Source organism: Carassius gibelio, chromosome A4 (assembly GCF_023724105.1).
Source record: "Carassius gibelio isolate Cgi1373 ecotype wild population from Czech Republic chromosome A4, carGib1.2-hapl.c, whole genome shotgun sequence".
Classification (NCBI taxonomy): domain Eukaryota; kingdom Metazoa; phylum Chordata; class Actinopteri; order Cypriniformes; family Cyprinidae; genus Carassius; species Carassius gibelio.
This window is the reverse complement of record NC_068374.1, coordinates 30,753,064-30,770,491: the sequence shown is the minus strand read 5'-3', so window position 1 is coordinate 30,770,491 and position 17,428 is coordinate 30,753,064. Positions and strand designations below refer to the sequence as shown.

Genomic DNA, 17,428 nt, shown 5'->3' with positions numbered 1-17,428 from the left:
CTGAACAGCATTTCACTAAAAGATACTTCATGTAAGTAAATGTCAGTCTTTTTAGAGTCGATGACTTGTAGAATGAATTACAAAAATGCTAAATATTGTAACATCCTATGAAAACACAAGATGTGACCTGGCTTATTCATTGGTGACCTAAAAAAAATAAATCGATGGCCACAAGTGCAGTCCACAAGTTTGAAAAAGGGACCATTATCGGAATATGCCATGGTGTGAGATCTACTTGACAGCCAATCAACAAATTACGCTTGCCAGTGCTTCACTGTAATATGTGCTGAAATATGAATATTGCATATTATTTCTCCTAGTTTTTGTAGGCAGTTGTTTTGTAATACTCATTTCAGACAAGAACAAGTTATTAAAAACATTTTTTTCCCTTTTTATTTAAAATAATATGTTGATTAAACAGTAATGCAGATATGTCATTTGGTAATAAATTATCCTGATAATTTTAAACTATGTAAGGATGCAACAATTTAATCTGTGGATCAAAATATACCTATAGCAATCACAAACTGAATACAAGTGGGAATGTATTTTGGGAAAATGACAGGAGCGAGAAACAGTTCACAGAGGTTATGGCTTATAAGTTAACTCTCATTGCACTCTTTTAGGTGCCACTGCATGATACTGTTTGTTTTCAAGAGAGGCCGTTATTAGGGCTTTCTCCCCCTCTATTTCCTAACCTCTACATCCTGCATCCTTTGATCTCATCTCCCGCTCTTCCTTGACAGTAGGCGGAGAAGGACAGCTCATTTGCCTCCCAGCAGTACAGATGCACTTTGAAAAGATCAGTGAGTGAGAAAACAAAGAGAGCAGACAGAGACGAGTAGAGAGTCACCAGGACACAAAGCCCCAGAGCGAGCAGATGACTAGTACAGACTCTCTCGCTCATACATGAAACATACAGTTTTCTTTTTTTTTTTTTTTTTACAAATAAACACATACATACTTCTAAAAAATGAAAGCAGGGAAAGCTGTGACACTTTTTGAATGTGAAATAATTTGAAATAATCAGAATATTTGAAGCCAATATTTATAATAATATACAATGTTTTTATAATTTTATATATATATATATATATATATATATATATATATATATATATATATATATATATATATATATATATATATATATATATATATATATATAAAACAAATACATTTAGAGCCTGTCTGAATATCTGATTATCTAATATCTGGTAGATTAATGTGGTAATGTCTTACCCCACTCTTCATAACACTTGAGTCATCAGATAAAGGATTGTTTGTGTGCATATATACAGTACTCTTATGTGAATGTGAAATATATACAGCATGTGATTGATATATTACATCAGCAAAGGGAACTGGGCCTATGTAAATACACAAGTGTCCAATAAAGAAATGTATCCTCTGATGAGCTCTGCCGATATTCCAAATACAATTTTACATGATGAGGGCATTTTTTTTAACAGTTCATACGCTATCAGACTATTTCCAAGACTGTTTGGCTTAACATTAACAGCTGCACCCATAACTGCGTCTCACAATGTATTCCTTTCAGCTCTCAGCCCTCAGGCAAAAAAAAAAATTAGCCTCTCACCAGCCAAGCAAAAATATCTACAGTCTGTTCTACATAATTAAATCTGATAGAAAAAAGAAATACAGCTTCATTTTCACTGGTAATAGTTTGTGATGGCATGAAGCGGGGCTTGAAACAATACATTAGGTGTTCTTTGAGTTTTTTTGTAGTGCAACACTGGGTTTCCTTTAGGCATCATACTTCTTTCCCACCCTGTGGATCTGCTGGTACAAGGTCATGGAGAATGCCATCCCGAGCAGCTGCAGAACAGAGAAGATGGCATCATAAGGGTGTGCATCAAACAGGATGTGGCATCATTGGAGGCACAGCTATTTTCCTAAACACTCCAGGATGAGTCTAATCATAATGTTTGTACCTGTAAGACCAGCACACACATCGCGATGGTTCCCAGCAAATGTTTGTTGTCGTTCAGCCATTCCTCAACCTTCTCATAGCAACCCTAAGAGTCAGAAAGGAAAGTGTGTTGGCCCACAGAACTGTGTAGTAACATTATAAGTAAAGCTGTGAAGGCTATTCAGCTAACTATATTAAAGCTATTTAAGCAGGACATACAGTTACATTATCAAACTGGACGATCACAGAGTATTTATGATGATCTCAATTAGGGAAACTCGTAATTTTAGCTCGGTATTAGCTAAATTACTTCTAACTACTAAAATCAGCTAACAAAAAGAGAACAATCTAATTTCTACAACTTAGTCAAAAACATTGTAGTGTTTAAATAATTCTGCATTAACTACAGTTTATATTTGCTGTACTATCTAAATACAGTATAATGTAGTTTAAAATAATCAAGGCATGTTTCCAAATTAAAATGATCAGTGTTAAATGATTAATAATTTTTTATTTATATGTACCAATAAACTGCAATATTTACCTACATATATTGACACTAACATATCTACTGAAACAATCAGTTTGACTGCTGGAAATGAGTCTAGCTGGTCTGCATTTTTGCTTAAAAATAAATAAATAAAAATATATATAAATAAAATGACACTAAAGAAAATGATCAAATAATAATAAAATAAAAATAAAATAAAACCAAAGAAACTATTAAAAATGTAATTAAATTCGAGAAACTTTTAAATATTTTTTTAATTAAATTAAATTAAAAAAAATAAATCAGATCAAATTAAATTAAATTGTAAAAAAATTATTTAAAAAATTTATTTAAAAAAAATATATACATTTTTTTTTAATAAAACAAAATAAAGGCCATACCTGTGACCAGAAGACGTTAGTGGCATTGCGACCGCACTCAATGTAGTGTTCCTGGCAGCATCTGTCTGGAACGGTTTTCTCCTGCAGGGCATCATGCCAGTCTGTGTGACCAGTTACACCACAACACTGCCACTGAGAGACAGAGTGAATATTCAGATTCATCATTTACACACCAAGCCAAGAACATTTCTGCAGATGCCTGCCTATTGTTCAACACTGGAGGGCTTCATGAGTTATCTCCCATTATTCTGCGGAGAGCAGCTGCGTATAAGATTTGGCCCAATCAACCAGCTGAACTCACAGTGACCTGCCATTACTGTCACTGATAACCGTATTCCCCACCTGCACTCATCCACACACACCTCAGCTTGGATAATGTTCCAGGCGTTGCGGAGACCGATGTTATTGTCCGTGTTATAGAGCCTCAGGCCATCTTTAAGATCCTGCTTAGCGTTCTCGCTCACCTGCACAAGAATTTAAAGTCACATGATGCATCTGCAATCCAAATATGAGTTACATGTTGAGTCAGTGTTTGGAAATGAAGAAAACTTTAGGAATACTCAGAGAGTTAACCAGAAGAGCAGGTGTGTGGGCTGTTGTTGTTGTTGTCAGGATTCGTGTGGGTATTGAAAGTTGGTGCACGGTGGGGTGGTTAGTTCTGTGTGTGTTTGTGTTTGAGAGAGTGTGTGTAATAAATGGATTGAGGGGGTGTGTGTGATGCTTGGTGTTCATACTGTACCTTGTCCATGTATACAAAGAAAAGGATGAGCAAAATCAGCTCGGCCAGAAGAATAATCAACAGAACAATGAAGAACTACAAGAAAAAAAAGAGTAAAGTAAGTAAACTGTTTATATACAACAATAAAATGCTTTACAGAAGACATGTATAGAATTATTATAATATGGAATATTTGATTCTAATCAGTCATTGAGTTGTATACACACACACACACACACACACATACACATACATGTATATTATGCACATTCATATAGCAGTCGGTATATATGTGTTGTTGTCAGTATATTTAATATTATATATAAATATATATATCACAAAGCCTGTTTTAAGTCAACTCTATCACATCTAAGATAATTTAGAGAGTTCACATAAGCCAAAGCCCTGAAACTAACTATAGAAGAAACTTTAAGCAAGTGGGATATGGCATGTTTTTGCACTATTCGTGACGATGGAAACAGTTTGAATGTGGGAATGGAGATGCTTTTGTTTCTCACTTGCAGCATCCCTCTTTCTCTGCACTCCCACACTCTCCATCAATGCAGTGCTACAAAACCCCTGGTGTTATTCTGTGTACTGTGAAGCATTTACATCAGGTACACAATGGCCTGCCAACTAGTTGATTACTCTTCTGGACAACTAGTGCAAATGCTTTACTATACAGACTTACTTATTTACATCTTTACATATAGACATTTACATTAAATGTATGAAAAAACTGCTTGATTAATTACTTTTAACTATATGCTTAAACCTGTATTTTTTTAAACCCTGGGTAATGTACAAAAAAATGTTGTAAGTAGTTATGAACGGAGGTAAGCATTGTTTTTAAATCTGTTAAATAAATAAAAAAATCAGATAATAATTAATATTAATTAAATCATAAAAAACGACTTACTAAGACAACAATTCCAACAGACTAAAGGCTGTGATTAAAGCAAAAAAAAAAAAAAAAAAAAAACTGACACTGCGTGGTGATCCTTTTACCAACTCCATTTGAAGACCATTTAATGAAGACATAAGAATATGTTGATCTACTGAAATATTAACTTAAATATTGTTTAAAAATGCAGCAATGGCAAACACTTTAACTGAAGTGATGAAGTATATCTTATATTGTGTTCTGAAGATGAACGAAGCTTTTACAGATTTGGAACAACATGGGGATTAGTGATTAATTACAAAATGTTCATTTTGGGGTGGAGTATCCCTTTGAAATTTCAAAACCTGACAACTCAGAATTACACCAACCCAGGGCCTAACCCTGGATTAACAATACATTCTTTATTCATCGTGCATTGTGAAAGTTTAGGTGTTGACTTACACTCAGCAACAGGCACTTGTTCTCCTTGATGGCACCGAGGCAACCAAGAAAGCCTGTTACCATGATGACCAAGCCCAAGGTAATGACCAGATTGGCAGCTGAGAAGGAGGGGAAGGAGGGGGTGAATGTGGCAAAACTGCCCTGAGAGACGGACAGCCATATGCCCACACCTAACAACCCACAGCCCGACAGCTGAGGAGAGACAGATAAGGGAGAGCGTTGCATGTTAATAAACACACAGAAACTCATTCATTATGGATCAGTCGCGCATAAACATTCAGTTTGACAAGTGTTTCGTCAGGCTGTTACGTGTCCCAAAGTGTAAAACTGACTCTTCGGTTTCATTCACTGAAGTCGGTAGGTCTCAGTAGGACCTGAGCACCACTTTGTGAACTCAAGTTCACTCAAGGTAAGGTGTATTTACCGTTGCAGGACTGAGGTAGGTATGTGTGCGCATGCCTAAACAACAAAACAATACCTGTGTCAGCTCTCCCTGCTGTGAGAGCAATATAAATGCTAATGGAACCGCAATAAAGGTTGTTGCTGAGTTTTGAAGTGTGAAATTTGTGCGTGCGCGCGTGTGTGTGTGTCTAGACCGTAGGAGAGTAGAAGGCATGCTTATTCACTTCTCATATTGGGAGAAACTCTTATAATTTCATGCTCAGGCAACCGAAATGTAAAAGTAACCAAGTCTGCTAAAGGCCAGGCAAAAGTTAGTTAACACATCTGGACGAGCTCTGAACAGAAAACCAGAATATGCTATGTTTGCATTACAAAATCATATTTTAAACTATACAAAACAATGATCGATAAATGTTTAATATAAAACTTCTACGCTATTCTGTCTATATATACACACACATATACACACACACACGTATACATACTTATATACAAATTATTATTATAATAACAGATTATAAAAAAAAATATTCAGTAATTTTAAAGCTAATGCTACAAGTAAATGTACAATATGAAAACTAAATATTTTATTTAACAATGTTATTAAATTATCATTGCTCATAAAGATTAACAAATACAAGTTAAAATATATTAGGAAAGAAACATATTTAAGGTTTTCCAATAAAATATTTAGCAGGCCAAGATGTTCTCTGTTAATCCACACTTATATAACGTGTGTCATTGCGAGATATGCCCTACAGTGCAGCTGTATGGCTCCCCACACACTCGTCTTTTGAGTGTTACAGAAGGTGAAAAGCTGTGTCATTTAGTTCCCTCAAGAAAAATACGCAGCATGCACTCAAAACCACGAAGAATCTGAAAACAGACAGAATCCTTGAACTTGAAAAAAGATGAATATGAAAAATAAGAGATAAAACAGGTGTGTGTGTGTGTGTGTGCTTGTGTGTGTGTGTGTGTAAGAGTGAGAAAGAGAGAGAGAAAAGCAGCAGAGCAAGTAAAAAAAAAAAGGTTAAAGATGATGAAAACTTTAAAAACCATGAAAATGAAAAGTATGACAGTAATCAAAAAATCTCAGAGGAAATAATTAGGGAGCATATGCAAGCAAGAAAAATAAGCCAAAACGCACAGAATAAAACATAAACAGGAAGAGCACAGAGTAAGACTATTCTGTCCACAGGAGCAGACAGCTTTTAACCCAAATTTTAGTATTCATGACATACTACCAGAATGAAGACACACAAACAAACTGAATTCAATCTATTCTCTCTGCCTTTGGAAAATCCTACATAATGAGGTTGTTCTTAATCTAATCCTGCATTTCGAACTGGGGGACTATTTGTTAAAGAGGTTTTCTTTACAGTGCACTGCATTCAAACACAGACTGAGGCACACATTTACTAGATAAAAGGTCTGAAGTAGACAATCAAGGTGCATGGAGAGGAGACTGAGGAAAAGACAAAGAGGATGCGGGGAAGTTGGGTCAGGATGGAAAGTAAAGAATTGGGGTTAAAAAAAGACCAAGGACTGGACAGGACACAAGGAAACGAAAGGAACGGGAATAAGGAAAAAATGAATGAATAGAAAAGAATCAGAACGAGGACAAATGGTAGAAATAAATAAAGGAAAGAAGAAAGGACAGAAGAAAAAAAAACAAAAGAATGGAAATAGCCTAGGGAAGGACAGGGGTAGGAAAATAAATAATAGAAAGAGAAGAAATTATCTGAATAAAACAAAGAAGAAAATAGGGGGAAAGGAATAAGGAAAAGGAAAGGAAATAGAAAAGGAAACTGCGACAGACAGTAAATGAAAAAAAGGAATGACAGAAAAAGGCATAGCAAAGGAAATTAATAGAAAATTAAAAGAAAAGAAAAGATGTAAACAAGAAATATGAAAGCGATAGAAAAAAGGAATTCACAGAAAAGCTAACCCTAAGGAAGGGGTCAAGTTGTCCGCGGCTGGCCAAAATATAACACAGGCGGGCAATATGCAAATATGTCACCCAGTGATGTGCAGCTGTCACAGAAGTGGGATTCGAATTCCTGACGACTCATTAAGGTGATTAAAAGTCAATTCTTTCTTCTTTTTGAGAGACAAAAACTTAATTCACCGTGCACTGTCACCTTCATAAATTTGTATATAGTTTAGATTCACAAACAGGTACATTACGCACCGCATGAAAGGCAATATTTGAAATGGCATAATGGGGCACTTTAAATGACAAAGGAAAGGAAAAGGATAAGAAATTAAAGGAAAATGAAAGGAAAAATAAAAAAGCCCACATGCAGAACTGACCTCACACACACACACACACACACACCCACACACACACACACTAATGAGTGTACTGTGTGTTTGTGACCTTGTGCAGAGTGAAGTGAGTCTTGCCTTAACTTTCTGACTTATGTATTAAACATGGAGCTGAGAGCCATTAGGCTTAGTAATGTCAAACACATGAAATATAGATTACCAGCAACCAAAAACACCTCCTCAACTCCATTCAGAAACATCATTACCACCTCATTTAAATTCCATATAAAAATAGAATAAAAATGCACACAATACATCAACTGTCTTTCATATAACCAGCGAGATAAAGGGTTTTTGTATAATGTTCTGAGAAGACTTTATTGAACGCCTCAGTAAACCTTGTAACTCAAAACAGAAAAATAATTTCTCTTCAATAGAAAACCGAACTCTGAAATTAAATTCCAGTGAACCAAAAGAAAACCACGCCACCCCTTTGACAAACCATTCCATCTCAAGGTAATTCTATCTAAAGCTTTCAAATGACTTTTATCTGTCTTTCTCTCTCACTCCTCCATCTTTCTGTTATTCCCTCTCTGCCCTGCTGTTTAAAGTGTACATGGTCAAATCTCCAGGCATCTGCAATCTTTTCATAATTTCCTTATTCTTTTATCTTCCCTTTTCCATCATATGGGTGTATATGTGGGTTTGTGTGCAGTAGGCGATTTTAGATCAGTCGGGAGATTTTTCTCAAGTTTCCTGCTTGTGTTTTGGTGCTTCTATCATTAAACTGGCTCAGAATCAGACAAACAACAACGCACACAGCAGATCAAACGAATGAAATCTCACAACTCACAGAACCATAATCTGACAAACAGACTTCCTGCTGGAGATACACAACAACAACATGTGACACGGATGACTGAAACCCAGGCTGGTAGAATGCAAGAGAGCGAGAGAAAAGGCGGGGGGTTTAGTTTGAATGCTTTGGTTCAGATGAATATGAATTGCTGCCTTTGATCTAAGAGCAATTAACACCTCCTGATGAACCTCGTTCCCTCAGCCTCACACTGCAGCATGCATACATGCGGGACATGTTCACAAACTTTGACTGTGGTATCAGTATTTACCAAAATACTACAGTTAATCCCAGAAGCGTCATGCCTAAGTGATTTCTGATCTAAGAGAATTTTGAATATAACTGTATAAATAAATGACAATAATTTCTATGTATGAAAATTAAAGATGGTGTCATTGGAGTATCCTACACATTTTGAGTTTCCAGTTGTTTGTGACTATTGTCATGATTAGAAACCATTTTATACAGATTGCATTCACAACTACTGATGCATTTTAGAGCTGAACAATCCTAGAAAAAATATTTCTCTAGCAACCTCAAAGATTTAGGATTTAATTAATCTTCAAGGCTTAAACTGCTATTTTTATTTTATCTGAAATATACATGATTTTGGGACCCTGCTGGGTGCAGCATGTGAAAAACACAAACACCACACATCGTCTTATCCCGGACTGAATCTGCTCACCAGTGGATCGTTTGCAGTGAATGGGTGCCATCAAAATGAGTCCAAACAGCTGATAAAAACATCACAATAATCCATAATTAATCCATCCTCTTTTGTCCTCTCACATCAACATCCACCAACATATTTGTTTAAAGCTGTTTTGACCTTTTTTATTAACTTACAGATGGTGCTAGGTCTGGCCATATTTCTCTCCTGATTCAGTCGAGAACATTTTAACTGGAAAATCCAATGTTATGAATAGAGGACTTGTATTTTACCCAAGAGCAGTGGTTAACCTGCTTGTTTCTTTCAATTGAAGGATTGGAGATTGGGAGTTACTTGTGGATCATTGTGATGTCTTTATCAGCTGTTCTGACGGCACCCATTCACTGCAGAGAATCCATTGGTGAATAAGAGACATACATTTTTTTTTTTTTCTCCAAATATTTTCAGATGGTGAAACAAAACCATCCTCATCTTGGATGGCCAGGGGTGATTTAATTTTAAGCAAATGTATATTTTTTGGTGAACTACTCCTTTAATATTTCAGGGTTAAAATTTAGAATTATGGATTCTGACAATTCTCTAACCCCAATTATAAGCAATAATAACAGTGATACTCGCCTCAGCAAACATCACTAATGATCAGCCCTAAACTCACATCACAGTAATTTCTGAAATAAATTGTTTTGAATGCCCCGGAGAGGCACCATCAGTTCACTTTTTGGGGAAATCATTGTACAATTAGCTTGTAATAGTCTCTGCACTTTACACTTTGATAAGACAACGCATTTTGACAACAAGTAAGTGTGGATCATTCATGCTGTACTTTAATACTCACCCAGAACAGCAGGTTGAAGAGGAACATCATGTATTTGACACAGCACAGGCATCCACGAGCCATCTTCAGTTTCTCAAACTCTAGGAGCAACACAAAAGACAAGTCCAGGTAAAACACAACGTACTTCCCACCGGCAGATACGCGCTTATCCTGAGGCTTCCCTCCCGGCGGGACCGCGACCAAGGCTCTGTCACTCTGTGCTGTTTGATCTTTGACATTTGACCCCCGGGAGCCGTAAAAGGCCCCCACGGCCAGGCGCTGACCCCGACGGGCCGCCCGGGTGAATTCTGACTCTGCGCTGTCCAATGACGGGCTCCGCTGGACCTCGGATTCGTGGCTCTCAGACCTCTGCATTCTCAGATGAAGGCCGAGCGGAAGGCATGTTTCCCTCACACAAGCTGCAACTTAACACGTGTCCAAAGATGCCATTTGAAAGAGTCAGATTTAACTTAAACAGATGTACTCACAAAAACACAAGAACTTCAGAGGTCAAAGCTTTCTAAGGAGAGGTTTTTCTCAAGGTCTTTGCTCTGTAATTCCTTTGCATTGAGAGCATCTTTCTTCCTGTATTTTCTATGTCTTTTTCCCCTTTCCAGGGTTTCTATCGTATAAGGGGGAAAGCAGAGAATGTGCCTTCAACTTTCCCCGCTCTTGCTCCATTGTACTATTCCATTGCTTTGCGTCTGCATTATTCGCTTTGTTGCATGTACCACTTTTTTCTGCATGCTCTTGCTTCCCTGCAGTGCTATTATTAGAGATCTCCTCTCCCGGCTCTTTCCATCCCAACCAGCGCTCCGTCCCTCTCTCTGCATCTTCCTACCTTCATTCGTTCATCCCTCTCTCTCTCCTTTGCTCCTCCTCCTGCACTCCGGCCAATCTGTTTGCAGGTCAATGAATGCGTTATCTCCCTTCCCATGTATGTTTAAAAGAGTCAGTAGCCAAGCGGGAAGAATGAAAGCTAATTGAGGGAATAAATCAAATCCTAGCACATGTTTGTCTTATGTATGATTTTGTCTATGTGTAGATGCAATCTCGAGCAATTCTGCAGCGAGATCATGCAGTGCCAATGATTCCAGGACATCTTTCTGTTGCCATCCTACATTAGGGTAAAGAGGGCATCTGATATATTGTTTTTGGCACTGTATGATGTTGATCTTCATGGCCTTTAAACACAGTACACATTAAAATACACTTTAGACATAAAAAAGCATTTGCTTTGTATTACTGCCTGCTGAAAATATCAATCCATTAGGCTTTCATACTAATGTCTGTGCTGATGATATTTTAAGATAGACAGATACAGATAGAACAGACAACAACTGCAATGGCTGCAGTCTCTCATTCCCATTTCAATCTATCAAACCAATGTCACATTTAATAAGACTCCTTGTTGCTAGTGATCCTGATTTAACCACTGGCTAGGATGCTTACTGACCTCTAATGTGAGCTTCAGTGAGGCGTGGATGAGACTGCTTGTAAAACAGACTGATACTAGGTCTAAATTAAGCACATAGAGTGCAGTCAGTTTAACAGATTGTTCTGACTCAAGGTACTTTGTCACGTTTAGTTTACATAATCCATGTTTCCAGAGTTTTCTTCCAATAAAATGTTCTGGGAAGACATTTCCAATGTTGCATCAGCTGAATGATTGACACCCTGGTACACAGTAGTATAACAAACAGAACAGACTATAGGTCTATACCTCACATCTGTGTTTTAATAATAACTAAGATTAACACAAAATATAGCAAAATCTGACAAAATATACCATACTATGACTATGTCATTAATATGTTTTTTTTTTACTCTAAAATGCAAAAAAGGTTTCTATTCTTTAGGCTTAGCCTGAAGTATTATAATTTGGTTAATATAAAATAAATAAAAATCATGGTATGTCCCTATCTAAACATGCATATGTGTGTTTAGGGGGATATTTTCTGTAGAGTCACTGTCCTGTCGTGTGACTATTATTTTTTTTTTAGCTATAATTATTTTCCTCTGGAGCTCTTTCCACTCTAATTAAATGGCATTATGATCTTGTGTAACTCAGTGTGTGTGTGTGTGTGTGTGTGTGATATGGTGCTGACTGTGTATTTCACCCTGCGGTGGCTTTGTGAGATCTGATGTTCTCAGAAAACTCATTAGACACAGGATTTATTATCTGAACAGTGTTTACTTTGCTGCAAGGGTGTACAATACTTTCCCACAGCTGCACACAAAGGCAGCAGACTTATACACTTTTGAGGACCTCCCAGAAATGTATATTGTTACTCAGTTTTTAATTAGCCTATTTTTAAAAGTTTTTAGTGTGTGGCTCTCTGTGTGTTTTTACAGGTTTTTTTTTTTCTGTAGTAAGATTAATCAATTACCTTAAACTATGGACAGTATTTTACAAATATTTAATAATGAGTTTAAACAATTAAATAACAATTTAATTTAAAAATGTAGCTAATTTTTAGATATGTTATTGTTCATTGTTAATTCATGTTCATTCATTATAGATTAGCTAACTAATGTTAATTTATATATCCAGACAAAACTTTGGTCATGACTGACAGATAGCTATGACTGGGCTGTTTCTCAAATCATTATCTATAGTAATCAATATCTCCCCCCACCCCTCCCCACATAAAAAAAAAAATAATAATAATAATTGAATAGTTTGAATGGAAATATGCTAATGAGTACATAATACAGCGCTCATGGGTATTGCAAAACAAGTACACAACAACACGCTGGGTAAACTTTTTGTTAAAATTAAACCGATTATGTTTTCTACATATTAAAAGTGACATGACATACAGCCAAGTATGGTGACCCATACTCAGAATTCGTGCTCTGCACTTAGCCATCCAAAGTGCACACACACAGAGCAGTGAACACACACACACACACTGTGAACACACTCCCAGTGGGCAGCCATTTATGCCGCGGCACCTGGGGAGCAGTTGGGGGTTCGGTGCCTTGCTCAAGTGCACCTCAGTCGTGGTATTGCCAGCCCGAGACTCAAACCCACAACCTCAGGGTTAGGAGTCAAACTCTCTAACCAATATTTTATACATAAAATATTCTTGAATATTTTATGGCTTGTGCGTCTCAAGTGGCTGATGTCTGGGTGCCTGAATAAAGCATAACAGAAGAAGCAGAGCAGAATATCTGTTCACAGGTACTTAACGCATCAACAGTCAGGAACAGCATTCATTTATTACACATACAGAGAAGAGGATTTCAAGATATCTGACGGAGAGAGAGAAGATGAAAAAACGAAAGAGAGAGTAAAAGATGTGTTCGTAAAGTTCATTGTTTCCTCTTAATGTTAACCAAAGTCTTGTGGAGTGTGTATTTCATACTGTTACTGTTTTAGTACAATTTCTTAAATCTCTTGAGCGTGCATGTTGGTGCAAAGTTATTATGTAAATCATGCCAGAAAAGTATGAACTTTGTATTTTTGGAAAAGTCTTCAAGAGATGACTATTGCACTAGTTTGAGAAGTTCTAACATGTTTTATTATTTTTATATAATTATTATATTCTAATTCAAAATTTTGGGGCCATAAGATTTTTAAAGTTTTTGAAAGTCTTTTATTCTCCCTAAGGCTTAGTTTATTTGAATACAGGACAAAAAAAAAAAAAGTAATATTGTGAAATGTTATTACAATGTAAAGTAACTGTTTTCTATTTGAATGTATTAGAATGTAATTTATTCCTGTGATGCATCATTACTCCAGTCTTCAGTGTCACATGATCCTTCAGAAATATATTTTGAAGTCATGGCCTAGTGTTTAGAGAGTTTGACTCCTAGCCCTAAGGTTGTGGGTTCGAGTCTCGCAGACCCCCAACTGCTCCCCGGGCACCGCAGCATAAATGACTGCCCACTGGTCTGGGTGTGTGTTCACTGCTCTGTGTGTGTGTGCACTTCGGATGGGTTAAATGCAGAGCACGAATTCTGAGTATGGTTCACCATACTTGGCTGAATGTCACGTCACTTTCTTTATTGAATGAAAGTACCAAATTCTTAAAAATTATTTGAAAATCTATTAACTAGCTAAATTATTATATTTGATTATGTATTTTATTATAATAGGGCAGAATATTTAAAATTTCTCATTAAATTTATAGAATAGATTTTTGTTCTCCACCATATGTAGTAAATGCTGCCCAGATGTGTGTTTAAGGAATATTAATTAAACAGACTCTGAGGAAGCACAATCTGCCACCTCATAGAACCCTATAATGAACATCTGCCTTCCAATCTGCTCAGCGCTTCACACACACACACACACACACACACACACACATGCACACACACTCAGAAATGCCTTCTCTCTGTACACTTTTCATTGACAATGTACAGTAGATCCTTCTGAGACAACAAGCTTCTTGTGTCTTCATAACAATGTTTCTCATCGCACATGACTGTGGTTTCAAAGAGGACATTTCGTTGCATGCAAGACGAGCTGACTTGCATGTAAAGTGCACTCTCAAGCACTCAAGAGGGATGTATTCCCTAACATTCTGCCCTATATGTAAATCAACTACCATCAACTCCCCATCCAGGGAATGGCTGACTTGCTGGCAAAAAGCACATTCTAACACTTTCCAGGTAAATGGAAGTTGCGTGTTGGGAATGAAGAAACAAAATGAGTGCTGATTTCATCCTCCAGCAAGCAAAAGGCTATTTTGCTTGTTCCTTTCTAAGAATTAAACAGTAGCTACACCATTTAAAAAAAAATGGCATGAAGATACAGGTGAAGTCATGTATGGTGTGTCATAAGAAAATGTAAACTCATAACTACACTGTAACAAAATATTTTTCGAAGTAGTAAATAAAGGTTATTGGAGTTTGTTTTAGAAGAAAATACTATTTCAGTCCGTCAGCTTCAAAATTATACTTTTATTTAAATGTTACTTGCTGTTTCTTTCCAATTATTTGTGAAATGTATTAGCCTATATTCTATAGCTCTTTTATCTCTTGCATACTCAGACTGAATCCCTATTTGAATACTAACTATGTAATAGTACACACTACATCATGCTAGATTAGTATTAATGAGTCACAAATCATAATATGTTAAAAACAGTATTTTGCAGGTGAAATATGCATGCTTTTAGGGCTATTATTGCCCCCAACAAAGGTTTTATAATGGTTCTTCTGATGCCAATTTATATAATTCTGCAGCAAAGATGTCTGTGATATAATTTTATTATGCAATATACTGCACACACTCATGTTTTAAACACTTCGTGCACACATAAAAGCCTTTGATGCGATTCTCTCGGGTTTGTACCTTTTACATTAGTAATGAGCTTTTGGATCATTGAAATATCTGTCAACACACATCGCGGTCATGCTAGAGAGTAATACGTGTAATATTATCCTGAGTCACATTGAATTTAAGACTTTATGACTGTATGCAGCATGACTAAAGCAACAGCAGGAACAGGAAACAGCTTGTCTGATCATTTTCATTCAACAACTGGGATTTTCATAAGACCAACTGTTTAAAGCAATGGCATTTCTAATAGATTGTGCATGCATGAATATTAAAGATGCCTTCCTGGAAGAAAATTAAATTTTCATTGTCAATACAGAAAGAAGGCCCTTGATGGATGAGATATTAGCTGTAAAAACAGGTGAATTAGATGCCTCTCAAGCACCCAAAACCTGACCAAAATGCAATCCAATGTGCATACGTTGTTTTGCATGCGCGTGGAGTTTAAGGTTAGCTCAAGAACTACATAAAAGGTTCATGCCCTTTGATGCAAATATTTAGCACAGGACGTACTCTTCTTGTGTATAACAGCCTGAGGTCATGTTCTGTCTCCATCCTTAATTATGTCATTGCCTCTTTTTTTCTGCTGTTTGTAAAAGAGGCTGTGCTCTGACCTGCTGCAGTTCACACTTGAATAAGACGATGAGCATTAACCGTGTGACCTCTTTGGAGGTGCAATGAATTTTGGCATGCACTGCCCTCTAATGGTATGGTATTAAAACAAGATACTGTGCAATCTCGTGTTATTTGGCTGTGGGTGAGACTTGGCCAGACGGATATGCATATTTAAGTGGTAAAGTATGTAAAGTAGAGAGACTTGAGTCAACAACAGATTTCCATAGCGATGAGTGGTAATTGATAAGATATAATAAGATCCAGGAGAAAAAATGAATAAATGCTCTTGAAATTCTATTTTTTTCTGTATCTTAACTTTTAAAGTGATATAAATGCTGACAAGTACTCCAAATATATGACATAATTATATGAACTTTAAAGTCTCCCCCACCTCAATTGCTTTAAACAGATTAAAGATGAATATATAAGAAAATAATAGTTTCAGTTTACATATATACTTTTGTCTGTGTGTGTGTGTGTGTGTGTGCTACAGCCTATATAACATATTTATTATCATCAACACCGGTAATATATATATATATATATATATATATATATATATATATATATATATATATATATATATATATATATAAAGATTAAGGGCTTAACCAAAACACGGTCTATAATAGGCTAATGGTGTGCGTGTAAATATGTCCAGTGTTTCTATGAGTCTGCAGCAGACACACGCAGCTGCTTTAAACTTTTTAGATGCGCCAAATCTGCACATTCCAGTTTAGTGCTAATCACGCAGCCTGCGGCTCCCCCCACACACACACACACACACACACACACACACACACACACACACACACACACACAGAGAGAGAGAGAGAGAGAGAGAGAGAGAGAGAGAGAGAGAGAACTACTCATGGAAAGTTAATTGAACGCCAAAGAAGCCTAGTTTGATTAAACTGTAGGTCTTGAACAGATGCACTCCTTTTATGAACCAAATCTGCTTCATCTGCTGCTCGTCTACATCTGCGTAAGTCGCATATCTTTCCATATCAAGACGTTTCCGTAGTAGCAGAGATTTTCTTACTTTAAGACAGACAGACTGATCTAGTTTGACAAATTCAACCTTTCGCATACGTTCTTTTTTTGTTTAAATACCACATTATAATCACTAAAAAAAAGTATTTGCTTAAACGGATATAACTAACTTACACAGGCTACTAGCAACTGATAAACATCAACAACACAACAAGCTAAGGGCACGTAGCCTACTTCCATAGCAGGATAAACAACCGTAAATATAAAAAATACTGATTAGAATAACACTTTTGACCTTTTTTAAGCCTTACTCACCTTGTTGGAAGCACAACTTGTGTTTTCCGACTAGCTTTTTTTTATTTCAGAGTAACTCTTCTCACTTTCGTTTGCTTTTGTTTGGAGGTAAAAAGTAAAAACTGTTTTAATAGTGACCAGTAGAAGCAAAACGCATATAAACTATCGATAAGCAGACCTTTGATTTCATGGTAACGTTAGTCAAAAAAAACGTTCCAGAGCCCGAAAAAACTATTGGAAAAAATCGGAATGGCAGTAAGTTTTCCCATGAACGGAAACAGTGGCGCAGGAAAGATGGAGAGGCGTGACTTTTACGGTCAATCCACAGGAAAACCC

The 17,428-nt window shown here is 36.5% G+C and overlaps 1 protein-coding gene across 2 annotated transcripts; it reads right to left on the bottom strand.

Annotated features, from left to right (window-relative positions):
• Nucleotides 1-373: 373 nt before the first annotated feature.
• Nucleotides 374-17,394, bottom strand: LOC127976783 (tetraspanin-9-like). Of its 2 annotated transcripts, XM_052581462.1 has the most exons (8): nucleotides 17,114-17,394; nucleotides 9,919-9,998; nucleotides 4,888-5,079; nucleotides 3,564-3,638; nucleotides 3,187-3,288; nucleotides 2,825-2,956; nucleotides 1,956-2,039; nucleotides 374-1,839 (listed from the first exon to the last, which is right to left on the bottom strand). In XM_052581462.1, exons 2-8 carry the CDS (start codon nucleotides 9,979-9,981, stop codon nucleotides 1,768-1,770), a joined length of 720 nt encoding a protein of 239 aa, XP_052437422.1. In that variant the 5' UTR covers nucleotides 9,982-9,998; nucleotides 17,114-17,394; the 3' UTR covers nucleotides 374-1,767. The 2 variants fall into 2 exon arrangements, with proteins under 2 accessions (XP_052437422.1, XP_052437413.1); XM_052581453.1 differs by lacking the exon at nucleotides 17,114-17,394 and having other exon boundaries at nucleotides 9,919-11,015.
• Nucleotides 17,395-17,428: the final 34 nt, after the last annotated feature.

Excerpts from the sequence above, each read along its gene's own strand:
- LOC127976783 (XM_052581453.1), bottom strand. The coding sequence starts at position 10,272 with ATGCAGAGGTCTGAGAGCCACGAATCCGAGGTCCAGCGGAGCCCGTCA. Across the intron at positions 5,080-9,918 it reads TCTTCAACCTGCTGTTCTGG|CTGTCGGGCTGTGGGTTGTT; the intron begins GTGAGTATTAAA and ends GTCTCTCCTCAG. Across the intron at positions 1,840-1,955 it reads TGTGTGTGCTGGTCTTACAG|CTGCTCGGGATGGCATTCTC; the intron begins GTACAAACATTA and ends TCTGTTCTGCAG.